General features: G+C 45.9%; 1 protein-coding gene across 6 annotated transcripts in view; it reads right to left on the bottom strand.

The window, feature by feature from the left end:
• Window positions 1-16,387, bottom strand: part of DPY19L4 (dpy-19 like 4) — a 64,604-nt gene that overhangs the window by 36,811 nt on the left and 11,406 nt on the right. For 2 of the 6 annotated variants that reach the window (XM_002710695.6, XM_089335543.1), the window contains exons 3-6: window positions 14,968-15,092; window positions 6,730-6,820; window positions 5,358-5,479; window positions 5,103-5,248 (exon numbers count right to left, since the gene is read on the bottom strand). In XM_002710695.6, the coding sequence (XP_002710741.2) occupies window positions 5,103-5,248; window positions 5,358-5,479; window positions 6,730-6,820; window positions 14,968-15,092 (484 nt within the window). Of the gene's footprint in view, window positions 1-5,102; window positions 5,249-5,357; window positions 5,941-6,729; window positions 6,821-14,967; window positions 15,093-16,387 lie in introns of all 6 variants that reach the window. The other 4 variants (XM_017341443.4, XM_089335544.1, XM_070075319.2 and 1 more) reach the window with 3 other exon arrangements.

Raw genomic sequence — 16,387 nt, 5'->3', positions numbered from 1 at the left:
TAACAGGCACCTTCTGACATAACAAACCATCTTACCCCCCTAGCACTCAGACTGGGTTCTCTAGGACCATTCTTTTCTAAAAGGAACCAAAGCTCCACAGAGAAACAGTCAGCACCAAATCTTCTGCAGGAAATGTGCAAGCCAGCACCTCTTGTGAAGCATAAATAAGAAACCTTTCCAACATCAATGAAGTTGTGTCAAAAACTCAGGAATCAGCCTGAAAATATCCCCATTAACCAAAGTTGTGACAATCTGAGCAACCAAAAGAAGAATAATAATAATGGATTGAGTCCCATTCAGTTAATGAAAATCTGTAAGTAGAGAAAGATGCTTAAAAAAGAGAAAACCAGGGGCCAGCGCCATGGCTCACTTGGCTAATCCTCCGCCTGCGGTGCCGGCATCCCATATGGGACTAGAGTCCCGGCTGCTCCTCTTCCAGTCCAGCTCTCTGCTGTGGCCCGGGAAGGCAGTGGAAGATGGCCCAAGTGCTTGGGCCCTGCACCTGCAAGGGAGACCAGGAGGAAGCACCTCGCTCCTGGCTTTGGATTGGCACAGAGCCGGCTGTAGTGGCCATTTGGGGGTGAACCAACGGAAGGAAGACTTTTCTGTCTCTCTCTCACTGTCTATCTCTATCTGTCAAAGAAAGAAAGGAAGGAAGGAAGGAAGGAAGGAAGGAAGGAAGGAAGGAAGGAAGGAGAAAAGAGAAGAGGAGAGAGGAGAGAGGAGAGAGGAGAGAGGAGAGAGGAGAGAGGAGAGAGGAGAGAGGAGAGAGGAGAGAGGAGAGAGGAGAGGGGAGAGGGGAGAGGGGAGAGGAGAGAGGAGAGAGGAGAGAGGAGAGAGGAGAGAGGAGAGAGGAGAGAGGAGAGAGGAGAGAGGAGAGAGGAGAGAGGAGAGAGGAGAGAGGAGAGAGGAGAGAGGAGAGAGGAGAGAGGAGAGAGGAGAGAGGAGAGAGGAGAGAGGAGAGAGGAGAGAGGAGAGAGGAGAGAGGAGAGAGGAGAGAGGAGAGAGGAGAGAGGAGAGAGGAGAGAGGAGAGAGGAGAGAGGAGAGAGGAGAGAGGAGAGAGGAGAGAGGAGAGAGGAGAGAGGAGAGAGGAGAGAGGAGAGAGGAGAGAAGAGAAGACCAAGGGTCCATGTTGTAATGCAGCAGGTCAAGCCACTGCCTACAATGCCAGCATCCCAAATCAGAATGCCAGCTGAGTCTTGGCTGTTCTGCTTACAATCTAGCTCCCTGCTAAAGCACCTAGAAAGCAGAAAGCTGGCTCAGTTCCTTGAGCCCCTGCATCCATGTGGGAGACCAAAGCTGTTGGTTTCCACCTGACCCAGCCCTGGCCAATGTGACCATTTGTGGAGTGAACCATTGGATGAAAGATCTCTGTTTCTCCCTCTCTTTCTATCATGCTACTTTTCAAATAAATATCTTTTTTAAAAAAGAATTATTTTATTTATTTGAAAGACAGAGTTACAGAAAGAGGTAGAGCCAGAGAAAGAGAGATCTTCCATTCCACTGGTTCACTCCCAAATGACCAAAACAGCCAGAGCTGAGCTGATCCAAAGCCAAGAGCCAGGAGCTTCTTCCAGGTCTCCCACATGGGTGCAGGGGCCCAAGGTGTTGGGCCATCTTCTACTGCTTTCTCAGGCCATTAGCAGAGAGCTCGATCAGAAGAGGAACAGCCGAGACTCAACCCAGTGCCCATATGGGATGCTGGTGCTGCAGGCTCCAAATATATCTTTTTTAAAAAAGAGAGAGAAAACCAGAAAACAAGGTGTTGTCACTATCTGAGATAGTTAAAAAAGAATAATTTATTCAGAGATTGGCAATTAACACAAAATTAAGTATTTATCCTGACTTTCTAATAGTAACTAAATTTAATGTATCCAAGGTACTCTAGTTAATGAAAAAAAATTCTACTTTTGAAGAATAAAGAATGTAGAAGAATGTAGATGATAAAAACAGAAAATACAATGTTAAAAATCCTAAGGAAATTAATACTTTAGGAAAAGATCATTACCTACTGTTTTTGTTTTTTTTTGACAGGCAGAGTGGACAGTGAGAGAGAGAGACAGAAAGGTCTTCCTTTTGCCGTTGGTTCACCCTCCAATGGCCGCCACGGCTGGCGCGCTGCGGCCGGCGCACCGTGCCGACCCGATGGCAGGAGCCAGGTACTTATCCTGGTCTCCCATGGGGTGCAGGGCCCAAGCACTTGGGCCATCCTCCACTGCACTCCCTGGCCACAGCAGAGAGCTGGCCTGGAAGAGGGGCAACCGGGACAGAATCCGGCGCCCCGACCAGGACTAGAACCCGGTGTGCCGGCGCCGCAAGGTGGAGGATTAGCCTAGTGAGCTACGGCGCCGGGCTCATTACATACTGTTTCAACCTTTAGGCAATTGGTTAATGGTTAAAAAGAACATTCAGTTGGTGCCAAAGAACAGCACAAAAGTGATTTTCTAGTCATTAGACAAAGAACAAACTTCAACAGAGAGATCAGAAGTCAATCTCAGCTTCGTTAGGGGTATGTAAATTTCTTTTTTAAAATATTTATTTATTTTGGGGCCAGTGCTGTGGCATAGTGGATAAAGCCCCAGCCTGCAGTTCTGGCATCCCATATGGGCACCAGTTCAAGTCCCTGCGCCCATGTGGGAGACCTAGAAGAAGCTCCTGGCTCCTGGCTTCAGACCGGCGCAGTTCAGGCCGTTGCGGTTACCTGGGGAGTGAACCTGGAAGACCTCTCTCTGCCTCTCCTTCTCTCTCTGTGTAACTCTTTCAAATAAATAAATAAATCTTAAAAAAAAAAAAAAACTGGCAGGCGCTGCGGCTCAATAGGCTAATCCTCCGCCTGCGGCGCTGGCACCCCTGGTTCTAGTCCCGGTCGGGGCGCAGGATTCTGTCCCGGCTGCTCCTCTTCCAGCTCTCTGCTGTGGCCCGGGAGTGCAGTGGAGGATGGCCAAGTACTTGGGCCCTGCACCGGCATGGGAGACCAGGAGAAGCACCTGGCTCCCGGCTTCAGATGAGCGCAGTGCGCCGGCCGCAGCGCACCAGCCGCAGCGGCCGTTTTGGGGGTGAACCAACAGAAGGAAGACCTTTCTCTCTCTTCTCTCACTGTCCACTCTGTCAAAACAAAACAAACAAACAAAAAAACAAAAAACTTGAGGCTACTCTGATCACTAAGGGGGATAGGTTTAGTCAAACCACATTGTTATAAGTTGATATATACAATCCTTATCTATGGTAGTTAGCAGTAACATATCTCATTTCTCCTCTTCAAAACTACATCATAAACTTTATTTTTTTATCTTTTTAAGAGACAAAGAGAAAGATAAGCACACATCACTGAGAGAGAGAGAGAGAGAGAGTGTCGTTCATCTGCTGGTTTATTCCCTAAATGCCAACATTGGCTGGAACTGAGTTGCGTCAAAACTGGAGCCTGAGAACTCAGTCCAGTCTCCCATATGGGTGGCAGGAACCTAATCACTGGAACCATTACCAGTGTCTCCCTAGGTCTTCATTAGCACGAAGCTGTAGTCAGGAGCCAGAGCTAGGGATCGATGTCAGGTACTCCACTGTGGGATGCAGCCATCTAACTAGCGTCTTAATCACTAGGCTAAATGCTTGTCCTTATATCACCAGTTTTAAATTAAAGATTCAAGAAGCGGAACATCCATGTATACTAATGGTCACTATACCTGAAAAAGAGATGCAAGCCTGGGATGTTATTTTTCAACTATTGCATGATAAATGACCACAAATGTAGTGGCTGAAAACAACATATGGTATTTACTTCACAAAAGTGAGTGGGGCTGGATTGTCTGCTCGGAGTTTTCCTAAGCTAAAATCAAGGTGTCAGGAAGGACTACAGCTCTCACTGGGGGTTGTGATCTTCTATTTTTAAGATTTATTTATTTTATTATTTGAAAGACAGAGTTAGAGAGAGGCAGAGAAAGGGGGGTGGAGGTGGGGAGAGGTCTTTCATCTGCTGGTTCACTCCTGAAATGGCCTCAATGGCCAGAAGAGGGCCAATCTGAAGCAAGCAGCCAGAAGCTTCCTTCAGGTCTCCCAAGCAGGTGCAGTGGCCTGAAGACTTGGGCCATCTTTTTTTTTTTTTTTTTTTTAAGATTTTATTTATTATTTATTTGAGAGGCAGAGTTATAGACAGTGAGAGGTAGAGAGAGAGAGAGAGGTTTTCCACCTGTTGGTTTACTCCCCAGATGACCACAACGGCCAGAGCTGGGCCCATCCGAACCCAGGAGCCAGGAGCTTCTTCCGGGTCTCCCACACAGGTACAGGGGCCCAAACACTTGGGTCATCTTCCACTACTTTCCCAGCCCACAGCAGAGAACTGGACCAGAAGTGGAGCAGCGGGGACTTGAATTGGTGTCCACACAGGATGCCAGCACTGCACGCATCAGCTTTACTGTCTATGGCACAGTGCTGGCCCCGTGATCCTCTTATAGGCTCACTGGTTGTTGATAAAATTCATTTCCAGGGCTAGCACTGTGGCGTTAGTGAGCTAAGCCTCTGCCTGTAGAACTAGCATCCCATATCGGCACCAGTTCATGTGGGTGGTGCTCTTCTGACCCAGCTCACTAGGAAAGCTGTGGAAAAGCAGTGGAAGATGGCACAAGTGCTTGGGCCCCTGTACCTGGAAGAAGCTCCTGGCTCCTGGCTTTGAGTCTGTTCAGCTCCAGCCATTGTGGCCATTTGGAGAATGAACCAGCGGATGGAAGACCTTTCTCTCTGTCTCTCCCTCTCTCTGTCTGTGGCTCTACCTCTCAAAAAAAAGAAAAAAAAATCTTTAAAAAAATGTTTTTTCTACCTGCTTCCTGCTAGGAACATTGCAGCAAATCCTTCTCAGGCTTTGAACCTCTCGGACTATCGCAGCTACAGAAGGCTCTGTGCTTTTAAGGGCCATGTGATTAGATCAGACCCATAGGATAATTACCTTACCTCAGGTCACCTGTGCCATACAACCTGCTATAATCACAGGTGTAACAGCTTACCATATTCTTTGGTGTAGGGATTACGGTGGGGATTCATGGGGTTAGGGAGCATTTTCAGAACTGCCACAGCCACAAAAAATTCTAAAAACCCAAGATACCTTTCTTACCTGTTAATAATGAACCAGGCAACAGTAAGCATTCCTGCCAGCCATGTTCCACTCATAAGCCAACTTGTAACAAATAAAGCGGTAACATAAATTCCCTGCAATCCAAAGACAATGCCAATATAGAAATATACTGGTTCAATAATCTCCTAAATGGAAAAAAAAGAGAGACAACTGGATGACACTGAACAACTTGAGAATTCACAAATATGTGAAAAGGTAAATATTAAGGTTTAAGGTCATAAGAAAAATACATACATTGCTGCCAGTTGCTTGATATAAAACACTGGCAATAAGTTCTGGATACAGTGACATTTGTTGCACTGCATTTATAGTTTTCAGAGACACAGTCTTGTTATTGTGTGTCAATTCGTAAACACCTGAAGACAGAAAGATTTTTCTCCAGATTATTTATTCTGTTTACATATTAGTAAAGATGTCACTCATTAGTTATTAAATATTTAGCATTATTATCAAGAAAAATTTCAAAAGTAAACATTCTGTGCCTCATTTTTCCAACTTTTCTATTAAGTACAATAAAGAGAAATTTCTAATTCTGAGACAGATCTCTACACTTAAAGACTCTAGTATAGATGAACAATGTCTTTAGATTTTTTATTTATTTATTAGACAGGTAGAGTTACAGACAGTGAGAGAGAGAGAGACAGAGAGAAAGGTCTTGCTTCCATTGGTTCACTCTCCAAATGGCCGCAATGGTTGGAGCTGCACCGATCTGAAGCCAGGAACCAGGAGTTTCCTTCTGCTCTCCCATGTGGATGCAGGCGTCCAAGCACTTTGGGCCATCCTCCACTGCACTCCTGGGCCACAGCAGAGAGCTGTACTGGAAGAGGAGAAACCGGGACTAGAACCTGGCGCCTATATGGGATGCAGGCATCGCAGGCGGAGGATTAATCTACTGCGCCACACGCCAGCCCCCAATGTCTTATTTTAGAAAAATATTGTTGGGGTTAGTGTTGTGGTGTAGTAGGTTAAGCCTCTGCCTGCAGCGCTGACATCTATATGGGCACTGGTTCAAATCCCTGCTGCTCCTCTTCTGATCCAGCTCCCTGCTATTGGCCTGGGAAAGCACTGGAAGATGGCCAAAGTACTTCAGCCCCTGCACCCATGTGGGAGACAGGGAAGAAGCTCTTGGTTCCTGGCTTCAGATCGGCCCAGCTCCGGCCATTGCGGCCATTTGGGGAGTGAACCAGTGGATGGAAAACCTCTCTGTCTCTCCTTCTCTCTGTTTATAACTCTGCCTCTCAAATCATAAATAAATCTTTAAAAAAAGAAAAATATTGTTATTAAAAATATAACTTAGGGACAAGTATTTAGCCTAGCAGCTAACATGGCCAAGTCCCATAGCAGAATACCTGGGTTCAAGGCCTGACTCTGGTTCCTACCTTCCTGCAAGGCAATGTTGATGGCTCAAGCAACTGGGTTCCTGACACCCATGTAGGACACCCACATGTGATCCCAGCTCATGGTTTCAGTTCCATCCCAGTCCAGGATATTGTGGGCATTGGTGGAGGAAACCAGAGGACTGGAGCTCTCTCTAAATGCCTGTCTCTGACTCTCAAATTAAGGAAAAAAATTTAAAACAACAACAAGGAAACTGCAAATATCATACCTCTTTCAAATGAAGGCGCCTTTAACATATCTTTATAGTAAGAGTAATAAATGGCACTGTCACCTTGAAAAGTGATTTCTCGTTCAAGTTCCTAAAGGAAATGAAATGATTATTTAAATATCAGTATCTTCAATTTCAGCTGCAATGTTCCTTTTCCCTCCACATATTCTAAATTAGCATTTATTTATCCTTGCACTCAAAGACATTTATTAATTTCCTGTAATGACTAGTGGTCACATTAATGACAAAGTCAACTTTTTTTTTTAAGATTTATTTATTTATTTGAAAGTCAGAGTTACAGAGGAGAGGCAGAGGCAGAGAGAGAGAAAGAAAGAGAAAGTCTTACACCTAAGGGTTCACTCCCCAAATAGCTGCATCGGCCAGGGCTGGGTTAGGCCTGAGCCAGGCCAAAGCCAGGAGCCAGGACCCTCATCCAGGTCTCCCACATGTGTGGCTGGGGCCTAAGGATTTGGGCCATCCTTTGCTGCTTTTCCAGGCACACTAGCAAGGAGTTGGATCAGAAGTGGAGCAGCTGGGACTCCAACTGGCTCCCATATGGGACGCTCGCTGGTGCTGCAGGCATGGCTTTATCTGCCATACCACAGTGCCAGCCCCAGCAGGTTAAACTTTTTAAGAATCTGGCAATCATTTTAATGAAATGCTTATGATTTCAAATAGATAGTAGATGAGAAAAAACTACCTTTTTTTATTTTTATTTTTTGACAGGCAGAGTGGACAGTGAGAGAGAGAGACAGAGAGAAAGGTCTTCCTTTTCCATTGGTTCACCCTCCAATGGCCGCCGCAGTCGGCGCGCTGCGGCCGGCACACCATGCTGATCCGATGGCAGGAGACAGGAGACAGGTGCTTTTCCTGGTCTCCCATGGGGTGCAGGGCCCAAGCACCTGGGCCATCCTCCACTGTACTCCCTGGCCACAGCAGAGAGCTGGCCTGGAAGAGGGGCAACCGGGACAGAATCCGGCGCCCCAACTGGGACTAGAACCCGGTGTGCCGGCGCCGCTAGGCGGAGGATTAGCCTAGGGAGCCGCGGCGCCGGCCCAAAACTACCTTTTTTAAACTAGGAAAATCTACATGGAAAAAAAAAAAGAGCCCTAAAGATAACAAGAATGGCAAGGTAGGTAGTAACAAATGCACTCTGAAGTTTCACAAGTCCACATTAAAAAGGTAAATTTAAGGAGAGTAGCATTTTCTATTACTATTCCATAGTTCTCTGTGCTCAGAACTCCAAGCTCTACTTTTCAAAAGCAGGAGACAATTGCTTAGTGCTCTTCAATGAACCTCCAGAAATGTAGACAAGTCTCAACATTCCTAAAATTAGGCTACACAAAACCAGGAATGTAGTTGTGAAAAACATTAGGAAACTTGTGGTTTTTATGCTGAACAAAACACTCATGAATCTATAATCTTTTAAAATCAAACAGCTTATTTTTATGCATATTTATTAATTAATACAAAAAAAAAAACACATCAGAGCAGTTTCTGTGCAGGAGTAGGTAACATCCGGCCCACGGGCTGTATAAGGCCTATGAAATCATTTGGTTTCGCCCTGCCAAGGCAGGAGGGATTTGAAATTCAGTAAGTCTGGGCCGGCGCCACAGCTCACTAGGCTAATCCTCCGCCTTGCGGCGCCGGCACACCGGGTTCTAGTCCCGGTCGGGGCACCGGATTCTGTCCCGGTTGCCCCTCTTCCAGGCCAGCTCTCTGCTGTGGCCCAGGAAGGCAGTGGAGGATGGCCCAAGTGCTTGGGCCCTGCACCCCATTGGGAGACCAGGATAAGTACCTGGCCCCTGCCACAGGATCAGCGCAGTGCGCCGCCCGCGGCAGCCATTGGAGGGTGAACCAACGGCAAAGGAAGACCTTTCTCTCTGTCTCTCTCTCTCACTGTCCACTCTGCCTGTCAAAAATTTAAAATAAAATAAAATAAAAAAAGAAATTCAGTAAGTCTATAGCAGATTCTTTTTTTTTTTTGACAGGCAGAGTTAGTGTGAGAGAGAGACAGAGAGAAAGGTCTTCCTTCCGTTGATTCACCCCCCAAATGGCCGCTACGGCCGGCGTGCTGCTCAGATCTGAAGCCAGGAGCCAGGTGCTTCTCCTGGTCTCCCATGCAGGTGCAGGGCCCAAGCACTTGGCCATCCTCCACTGCACTCCTGGGCCACAGCAGAGAGCTGGACTGGAAGAGGAGCAACCGGGACAGGACCGGCACCCCAACTGGGACTATAACCCGGAGTACCTGCACCGCAGGTGGAGGATTAGCCTAGGGAGCTGTGGCGCCGGCCTAACAGACTCATTTTTATAGTTGTAACTTTTTTTTTTAAAGATTTATTTATTTACTTGAAAGTCAGAGTTACACAGGGAGAGGAGAGAGAGAGAGAGAGAGGTCTTCCATCCACTGGTTCACTCCCCAATTGGCCGCAACGGCCGGAGCTGCACTGATCCGAAGCCAGGAGCCAGGAGCCTCTTCCGGGTCTCCCACATGGGTGCAGAAGCCCAAGGACTTGGACCAATTTCTTCTGCTTTCCCAGGCCACAGCAGAGAGCTGGACTGGAAGTGGAGCAGCCAGGTTTCTAACTGACACCCATATGGGATGCTGGCACTTCAGGCCAGTGCGTTAACCCACTGCGCCACAGTGCTGGCCCCTATTGTTGGTAACTTTGTAAGGCCCCATGAATTAAGTTCAAATATCCAAATGGTCCTTGGCAAGAAAAAGGTTCATTACTCCTATACAAAGTTTAAACTCCTAAGGTATTAATTAGTTACCAAAAAAGAGTTCTGTAGCTAAATAAATTCTGAGAAAGGCCGGGTTAAACATAGCTAAATGAGTTTTTTTATCCTAACATTTTACAGAGTTTTAATACATATTATGTACTGGGAATCTCCAAGAGGAAGTTATTCCCAGATCTATTTAGCCAATGAACTCTTTTAAGATTTACTTATTTATTTATTTATTTATTTTTAAGATTTTTTATTTATTTATTTGCAAGTCAGAATCACAGATAGGGAGAAAAAGACAGAGAGAGACTTCCATCCACTGGTTCACTCTTCAAATGACCACAACAGCCAGGGCTGTGAAAGGCTGAAGCCAGGAGACTGGAGCTCCATCTGGGTCTCCCACATGGGTGCTAGGGCCCAAGTACTGAGATGGTTGGCTGCTGCTTTCCCAGGAGCATTAGCAGGGAGCTGGATCAGAAGTGGAGCAGCCAGGACACGAACCGGCACCCCTGTGAAATGCTACTCCCCTATGCCACAGCACCAGCCCCTACTTATTTATTGTGAAAGAGTTGAAGAGAGGGAGAGACAGAGAGGAGTCTTCCATCTACTTGTTTACTCCCCAGATGGCTGCAACAGTCAGTGCTGGGCCAGGCCAAAGCCAGGAGGCAGGACCTTCACCCAAGTCTCCTATGTGGGTGTAAGGGCCCAAGCTCTTGTGCCATCTTTTGCTGCTTCCCTAGGAGTATTATTAGTAAGGAGCTGAGATGGAAGTGGACTGGCTGGGACAGGAATCAGCACCCATATGGGATGCCAGCATTGCAGGTGGTGGATCTACCCACTATATCACAATACCGGCACTGCCAATGAACTCTTTATCCCCACGCAGATCTTGCTATGATCTGAATGTTTGTGTCCTCCCAAAATTCAGGTTAAAACCTACTTTCCAGGGTTGGCACTGTGGTGTAGTGCATTAAGCCACCGCTTGCAGTGCCAGCATCCCATATGGGCGCTGGTTGGAGTCCCAAATGTTCCATTTCTGATGCAGCTCCCTGCTAATGTGCCTGGGAAAGCAGCAGAGGATAGCCCAACTACTTAGACCCCTGCACCCACATGGGAGTCCCAGATGTAGTTTCTGGCTTGTGATTTTGGCCTGGCCCAGACCTGCCTGTTGTGGCCATTTGGGGAATTAGCCAGGGGCTAGAAGCACTCTTTGTCTATCTGTCTCTCTCTCTCTGTCACTCTGCCTTTCAAATAAATAAATCTTAAAAGAGAAAGAAAAACTAGGCCGGCGCCGCGGCTCAATAGGCTAATCCTCCGCCTAGCGGCGCCGGCACACCGGGTTCTAGTCCCGGTTGGGGCGCCGGATTCTGTCCCGGTTGCCCCTCTTCCAGGCCAGCTCTCTGCTGTGGCCCGGGAGTGCAGTGGAGAATGGTCCAGGTGCTTGGGCCCTGCACCCCAGGGGAGACCAGGAAAAGCACCTGGCTCCTGGCTCCTGCCATCGGATCAGCGCGGTGCGCCGGCCGCAGCGCGCCGACCGCGGCGGCCATTGGAGGGTGAACCAACGGCAAAGGAAGACCTTTCTCTCTGTCTCTCTCTCTCTCACTGTCCACTCTGCCTGTCAAAAAAAAAAAAAAAGAGAGAAAGAAAACCCAGATAGATCCTTCTAGTATAGATGAACAACGTCTTATTTTAGATTTTTTATTTAGGAGTCCTCACCAGACACTGAATCGCCAGTGCCTTACCTAGGACTTGCACCCTCTAGTAACTATACAATAGTAACAGGGGACTTTAATATCCTACTTTCAGCAATAGAGATCAACTACACAGAAAATCAGCAAGGAAACAACAGCTAATCAACACTGTAGAACAAACAGACCTAATAGTATCTATACAGCTTTTCATGCTACAGTTGCAGAATACACGTTCTTCTCAGCAGTGCATGGAACTTTCTCTAGGATAGACCACAGTCCAGCCATAAAGCAAGTCTCAGCAAATTAAAAAAAAAAGTCATACCATGCATCATCTCTCACCACAATGAAACAAAGCTGGAAATCAACAACTCAAGAACCTCTAGAACAGGGCTAGTGCTGTGGCGTAGTGGGTAAAGCCACCACCTGCAGTGCCAGCATCCCATGTGGGCCCCAGTTTGAGTCCCGCTGCTACACCTCTGATCTAGCTCTCTGCTATGGCCTGAGAAAGCAGTGGAAAATGGCCCAAGTGTTTGGGTCTCTGCACTCACATAGGAGACCCAGAACAAGCTCCTGGATCCTGGCTGTGATTAGCATAGCTCTGGCCATTGTGGCCATCTGGGGAGTGAACCAGTGAAATAAAGATCTCTCTCTGCCTCTGCCTTTTGAATAAATAAATAAATTTTTTTTTTTTTTTTTTTTTTGACAGGCAGAGTGGATAGTGAGAGAGACAGAGAGAAAGGTCTTCCTTTTGCCTTTGGTTCACCCTCCAATGGCCGCCACGGCTGGCACGCTGCGGCTGGCGCACCGTGCTGATTTGAAGGCAGGAGCCAGGTGCTTCTCCTGGTCTCCCATGGGGTGCAGGGCCCATGCACTTGGGCCATCCTCCACTGCCTTCTCGGGCCACAGCAGAGAGCTGGCCTGGAAGAGGGGCAACCGGGAAAGAATCTGGCGCCCCGACCGGGACTAGAACCCAGTGTGCCGGCGCCGCTAGGTGGAGGATTAGCCTATTGAGCCGCAGCGCCGGCCTAATAAATAAATCTTAAAAAAAAGAGTCTCTAGAACATATGCAAACACATAGAGACTGAACAGCATGCTCCTAAATGAACAGTGGGTCACAGAAGAAATCAAAAGAGAAATCAACACACTGTTGAGGAGCAGTTTTTTTTTTTCATACTATTTGTTGAACTCTTTACTTAGCATAAACTTTTGTGTATGAAGTTAATTAAAAATAGATCTCAGTAGAAAATAAGAATGGGAATAGGAGAGAGAGGAGGAAGAAGGGTGGGAGCAGGAGTGGGAGGGTATGGTGGGAAGAATCACTATCACTATGTTTCTAAAGTTGTATTTATGAAATGCATGGAGGTTTCTGGGGGTGGGGGGACATAGTCATATGAAGAGTGGGCATTTAGTCCAGTAGTTTAACTTATTCATTTATTCATTTCAAAAGCAGGCAGAGAGAGAGAGAAAGAGACCAATCTTCCATCGGTTGGTTCACTCCCAAAGTGCACAACAGCTGGGGCTCTTGCCAAGCCAAAGCCAGGAGCCTGGGACTCATTCCAAGTTTCCCATGTGGGTGGCAAGGACTCAGGTACATGAGGCATCATCTGTTGCTGTATACTTTTTTCAAAAATATTATTTATTTATTTAATTTATTTGAAAGACGGAAAGAGGGTCTGGCATTGTGGCTTAGTGGGTAAAACCATTGCCTGCACTTGATCTTAGCCAAAAGGCCGAGAAGCAATAAACCATTGCCTGCAATGCTGGCATCCCATAAGGATGCTGGTTCATGTTCTGGTTGCTTCTAACTCCCTGATAATGCACTTGGGAAAGCAGTGGAGAATGGTCCAAATGCTTGGGTTCCTGTGCCCACGCAGGAGATCTGAAAGAAGCTCCTGGCTTTGGTCTGGCCCAGTGATGGCTATTGTGGCCATTTGAAGAGTGAACCAGTAGACAGAAGACCTCTCCCTCTCTGTAACTCTGCCTTTCAAATAAATAAAAAATAAGTCTTAAAAAAAGAGGCAGCAAGAGAAAACAGCTTAGCTATGCTCCTCATCAGAGTGCTTGCATTAAATTCCTAGTTCTGGCTCTGACTCCAGCTTCCTACTACTGCAGAACATGGGAGGCAGTGGTGTTTCTTCAAGCTATTGAGTTCCTGCTGCCTTTGTGGGAGACATGGAATGAATTCCCAGCTCCTGGCTTTAGTTCTGACCCAGCTCAAGTGGTTACAGGCAGGACGAGAACTCTCTCTGACTCTCTGCCTCTCCAATAGGCAAGTTTTTTTAAAAGTTATTTTAAAAATGTGATATTTTAAAAAATACTTATTACATCTGTTAATCATTTCAAATGCTGCTCCAAAAAAAAGATTCTAATCATACAATCTAAAAAACTACAATATTAGGGCCAGTATTGTGGCATAGTGAATAAAGCTACCACCTGTGATGCAAGCATCCCATATGGACACTGGAAGTGGCTATTCCAATCCAGCTGACATTGGCCTGGGAAAAAGAGGGGAAGATGGCCCAAGGCACTGGGCTCCTGCCACCCCCGAGGGAAACCCCCAATGAAGCTCCAGTCTCCTGGCTTTGGACTGGCTCAGTGTTGGCTGTTACAGCCATCCAGGGCGTGAATCTGTGGCTTAAAGATCTCTGAGTCTCTCTCTTTGTAATTCTGACTTTCAAAATAAATAAATCTGGCCGGCGCCACGGCTCAATAGACTAATCCTCCGCCTGCAGCGCCAGCACACCAGGTTCTAGTCCCGGTCGGGGCGCCAGATTCTTTCCCGGTTGCCCCTCTTCCAGGCCAGCTCTCTGCTGTGGCCCGAGAAGGCAGTGGAGGATGGCCCAAGTGCATGGGCCCTGCACCCCATGGGAGACCAGGAGAAGCACCTGGCTCCTGCCTTCGGATCAGCGCAGTGCGCCGGCCACAGCACGCCAGTGGCGGCGGCCATTGGAGGGTGAACCAATGGCAAAAGGAAGACCTTTCTCTCTGTCTCTCTCTCTCACTGTCCACTCTGCCTGTAAAAAAAAAATATATTTTTTTAGAAAGATTTTATTTATTTATTTGAAAATCAGAGTTACACAGAGAGAGGAGAGGCAGAGAGAGAGAAAGAGGTCTTCCATCCGATATGGTTCGCTCCCCAATTGGCCGCAACAGCCGGAGTTGCACCGATCTGAAGCCAGGAGCCTGGAGCTTCCTCTGGGTCTCCCATGCAGGTGCAGGGGCCCAAGGACTTGGGCCATCTTCCACTGCTTTCCCAGGCCATAGCAGAGAGCTGGATCAGAAGAGGTGCAGCCGGGACTAGAACTGGTGCCCATGCGGGATGCCAGCGCTTCAGGCCAGGGCATTAACCCGCTGCGCCACAGCACCGGCCCCAAATAAATAAATCTTTTAAAAATATTTTTAAGAAACTAAAATATTTTAATGCTGAAACTTTAAAGTTTTTTTCTAAAATGTGAGCTACCAAAACTATTAAAAGGCTGGCTAAATTATATATAACATTTCACTGTCATCAAAAGACTATGACTGATAAGCAAACAGAATACCCTCATGGCTTCTAGTCTATGAAATGGTGTATTAAATATTTTTTATGTATTTACTTATTTATTTTACTTTTTATTTTAATTTTTAATTAGCCTATTATATTTCAAGGTTAAAATGCCACTATATTCTCAAAAGAGAAAACAGTATTATTTCTAATAGGTATAAATAAGAAAGTATTTGCTATATACTTATCATATATATATTTTGACTTCCCTGAAAAATACTACTCAAATTATTAAATACTAAAACAATTTTCATATGCTAAAAAATGTTTTCTTACCTGCCTGTTGGAAAACCAGAATTTCCTTTCATGGTATGCTGATAAGTAGAGAGCATACATCATGCCACTAGTAATTGCTGCAAGACAGCCAATGAAAATCTTTGCAAAGCGTTGAAATAACACATCTGAAAAAGCATATTAAAGATTATCAAAAGGTAATATGTACTCTTAAAAGGATGCTATAAAAATGGCATACTAATTCTCTGGTCTTCCTCCCAAAAACCTAAACCTCAGTCTAATCATGAGGAAAAACATCAGACAAATTCCAATAGAGAGCATCCTACAAAACAAGTATTTCAAATTAATCAAAATCAATTAAAACAAGGAAGGCCTCAAAAATGAGCATAGCCAAGAGGAGCCCAAGGAGACATGACAACTAAAAGCAATATGGCATCCCAGATGGGATTCTGGAACAGAAAAAGAATATTCGGTTAGGGCACGGTGCTGTGGCCCAGCAGGTTAAAGCCCTGGCCTGAAGCACTGGTATCCCATATAGGCCCCGGTTCTAATCCCAGCTGCTCCTCTTTCGATCCAGCTCTCTGCTATGGTGTGGAAAAGCAGCAGAAGATGGCCCAAGTCCTTGGGCCCCTGCACCCACATGGGAGACCTGGAAGTCCTGTTTCCTGACTTCAGATCAGCTCAGCTCCAGCCATTGTGGCCATCTGGGGAGTGAACCAGCAGATGGAAGACTTCTCTCTCTGTCTCTACCTCTCTCTCTAACTCTTTCAAATAAATCAAAAAAAAAAAAAAAAAAAAAGAATATTGGGTTAAAACTAAGGAAATCTGAATAAAGAATAGACCTGGGTTAATAACAATTTATCACTATTAGTTCAATAATTTTAACCAATGTAACACTCTAATGTAAAAGGTTATTAACCAGGGAAATTGTAGGGGAGAATATGATAACTCTTTTATTTACTCAATTTTATGAATCTAGTATATAATTTACAAGATTAAAAAGTTCAGAAGATTTGTCTCACAATAATACAACATAACTGTACTGTTAAAAATGGTTAAGATGATAAAAAAAATTGGGGCTGGTATTATGGAGCAGTGGGTTAAGCCATTGCCTGCATCCTATATGGGCACCATTTCACGTCTCAGCTGCTCCACTTCTGATCCAGCTCCCTGATAATGTACCTGGGAAAGCAGAAGGTGACTCACATCCTAGGATCCCTGCACCCATGTGGGAAACCCAGCTGAAGCTCCTGGCTTCACTCTGGCCCATCTCTGGATGTTACAGCCATTTGGAGAATGGACCAGTGGATGAAGATTTTACTGTATGAGTCTCTCTCTGTAACTCACCTTTCAAATAAATATTTTTAAATTATGGTAAAAAATTAAAATATATTAATTTTAAAAAAGTAGTCAAAAGATATATACACACTACTCAAAATCTAAAGAGGGGCCAAATCTACAG

The sequence above is a fragment of the Oryctolagus cuniculus genome, chromosome 6, assembly GCF_051225735.1.
Source record: "Oryctolagus cuniculus isolate XC-2025 breed Fujian yellow rabbit chromosome 6, ASM5122573v1, whole genome shotgun sequence".
Classification (NCBI taxonomy): Eukaryota; Metazoa; Chordata; class Mammalia; order Lagomorpha; family Leporidae; genus Oryctolagus; species Oryctolagus cuniculus.
This window is presented reverse-complemented; position numbering and strand designations above follow the sequence as displayed.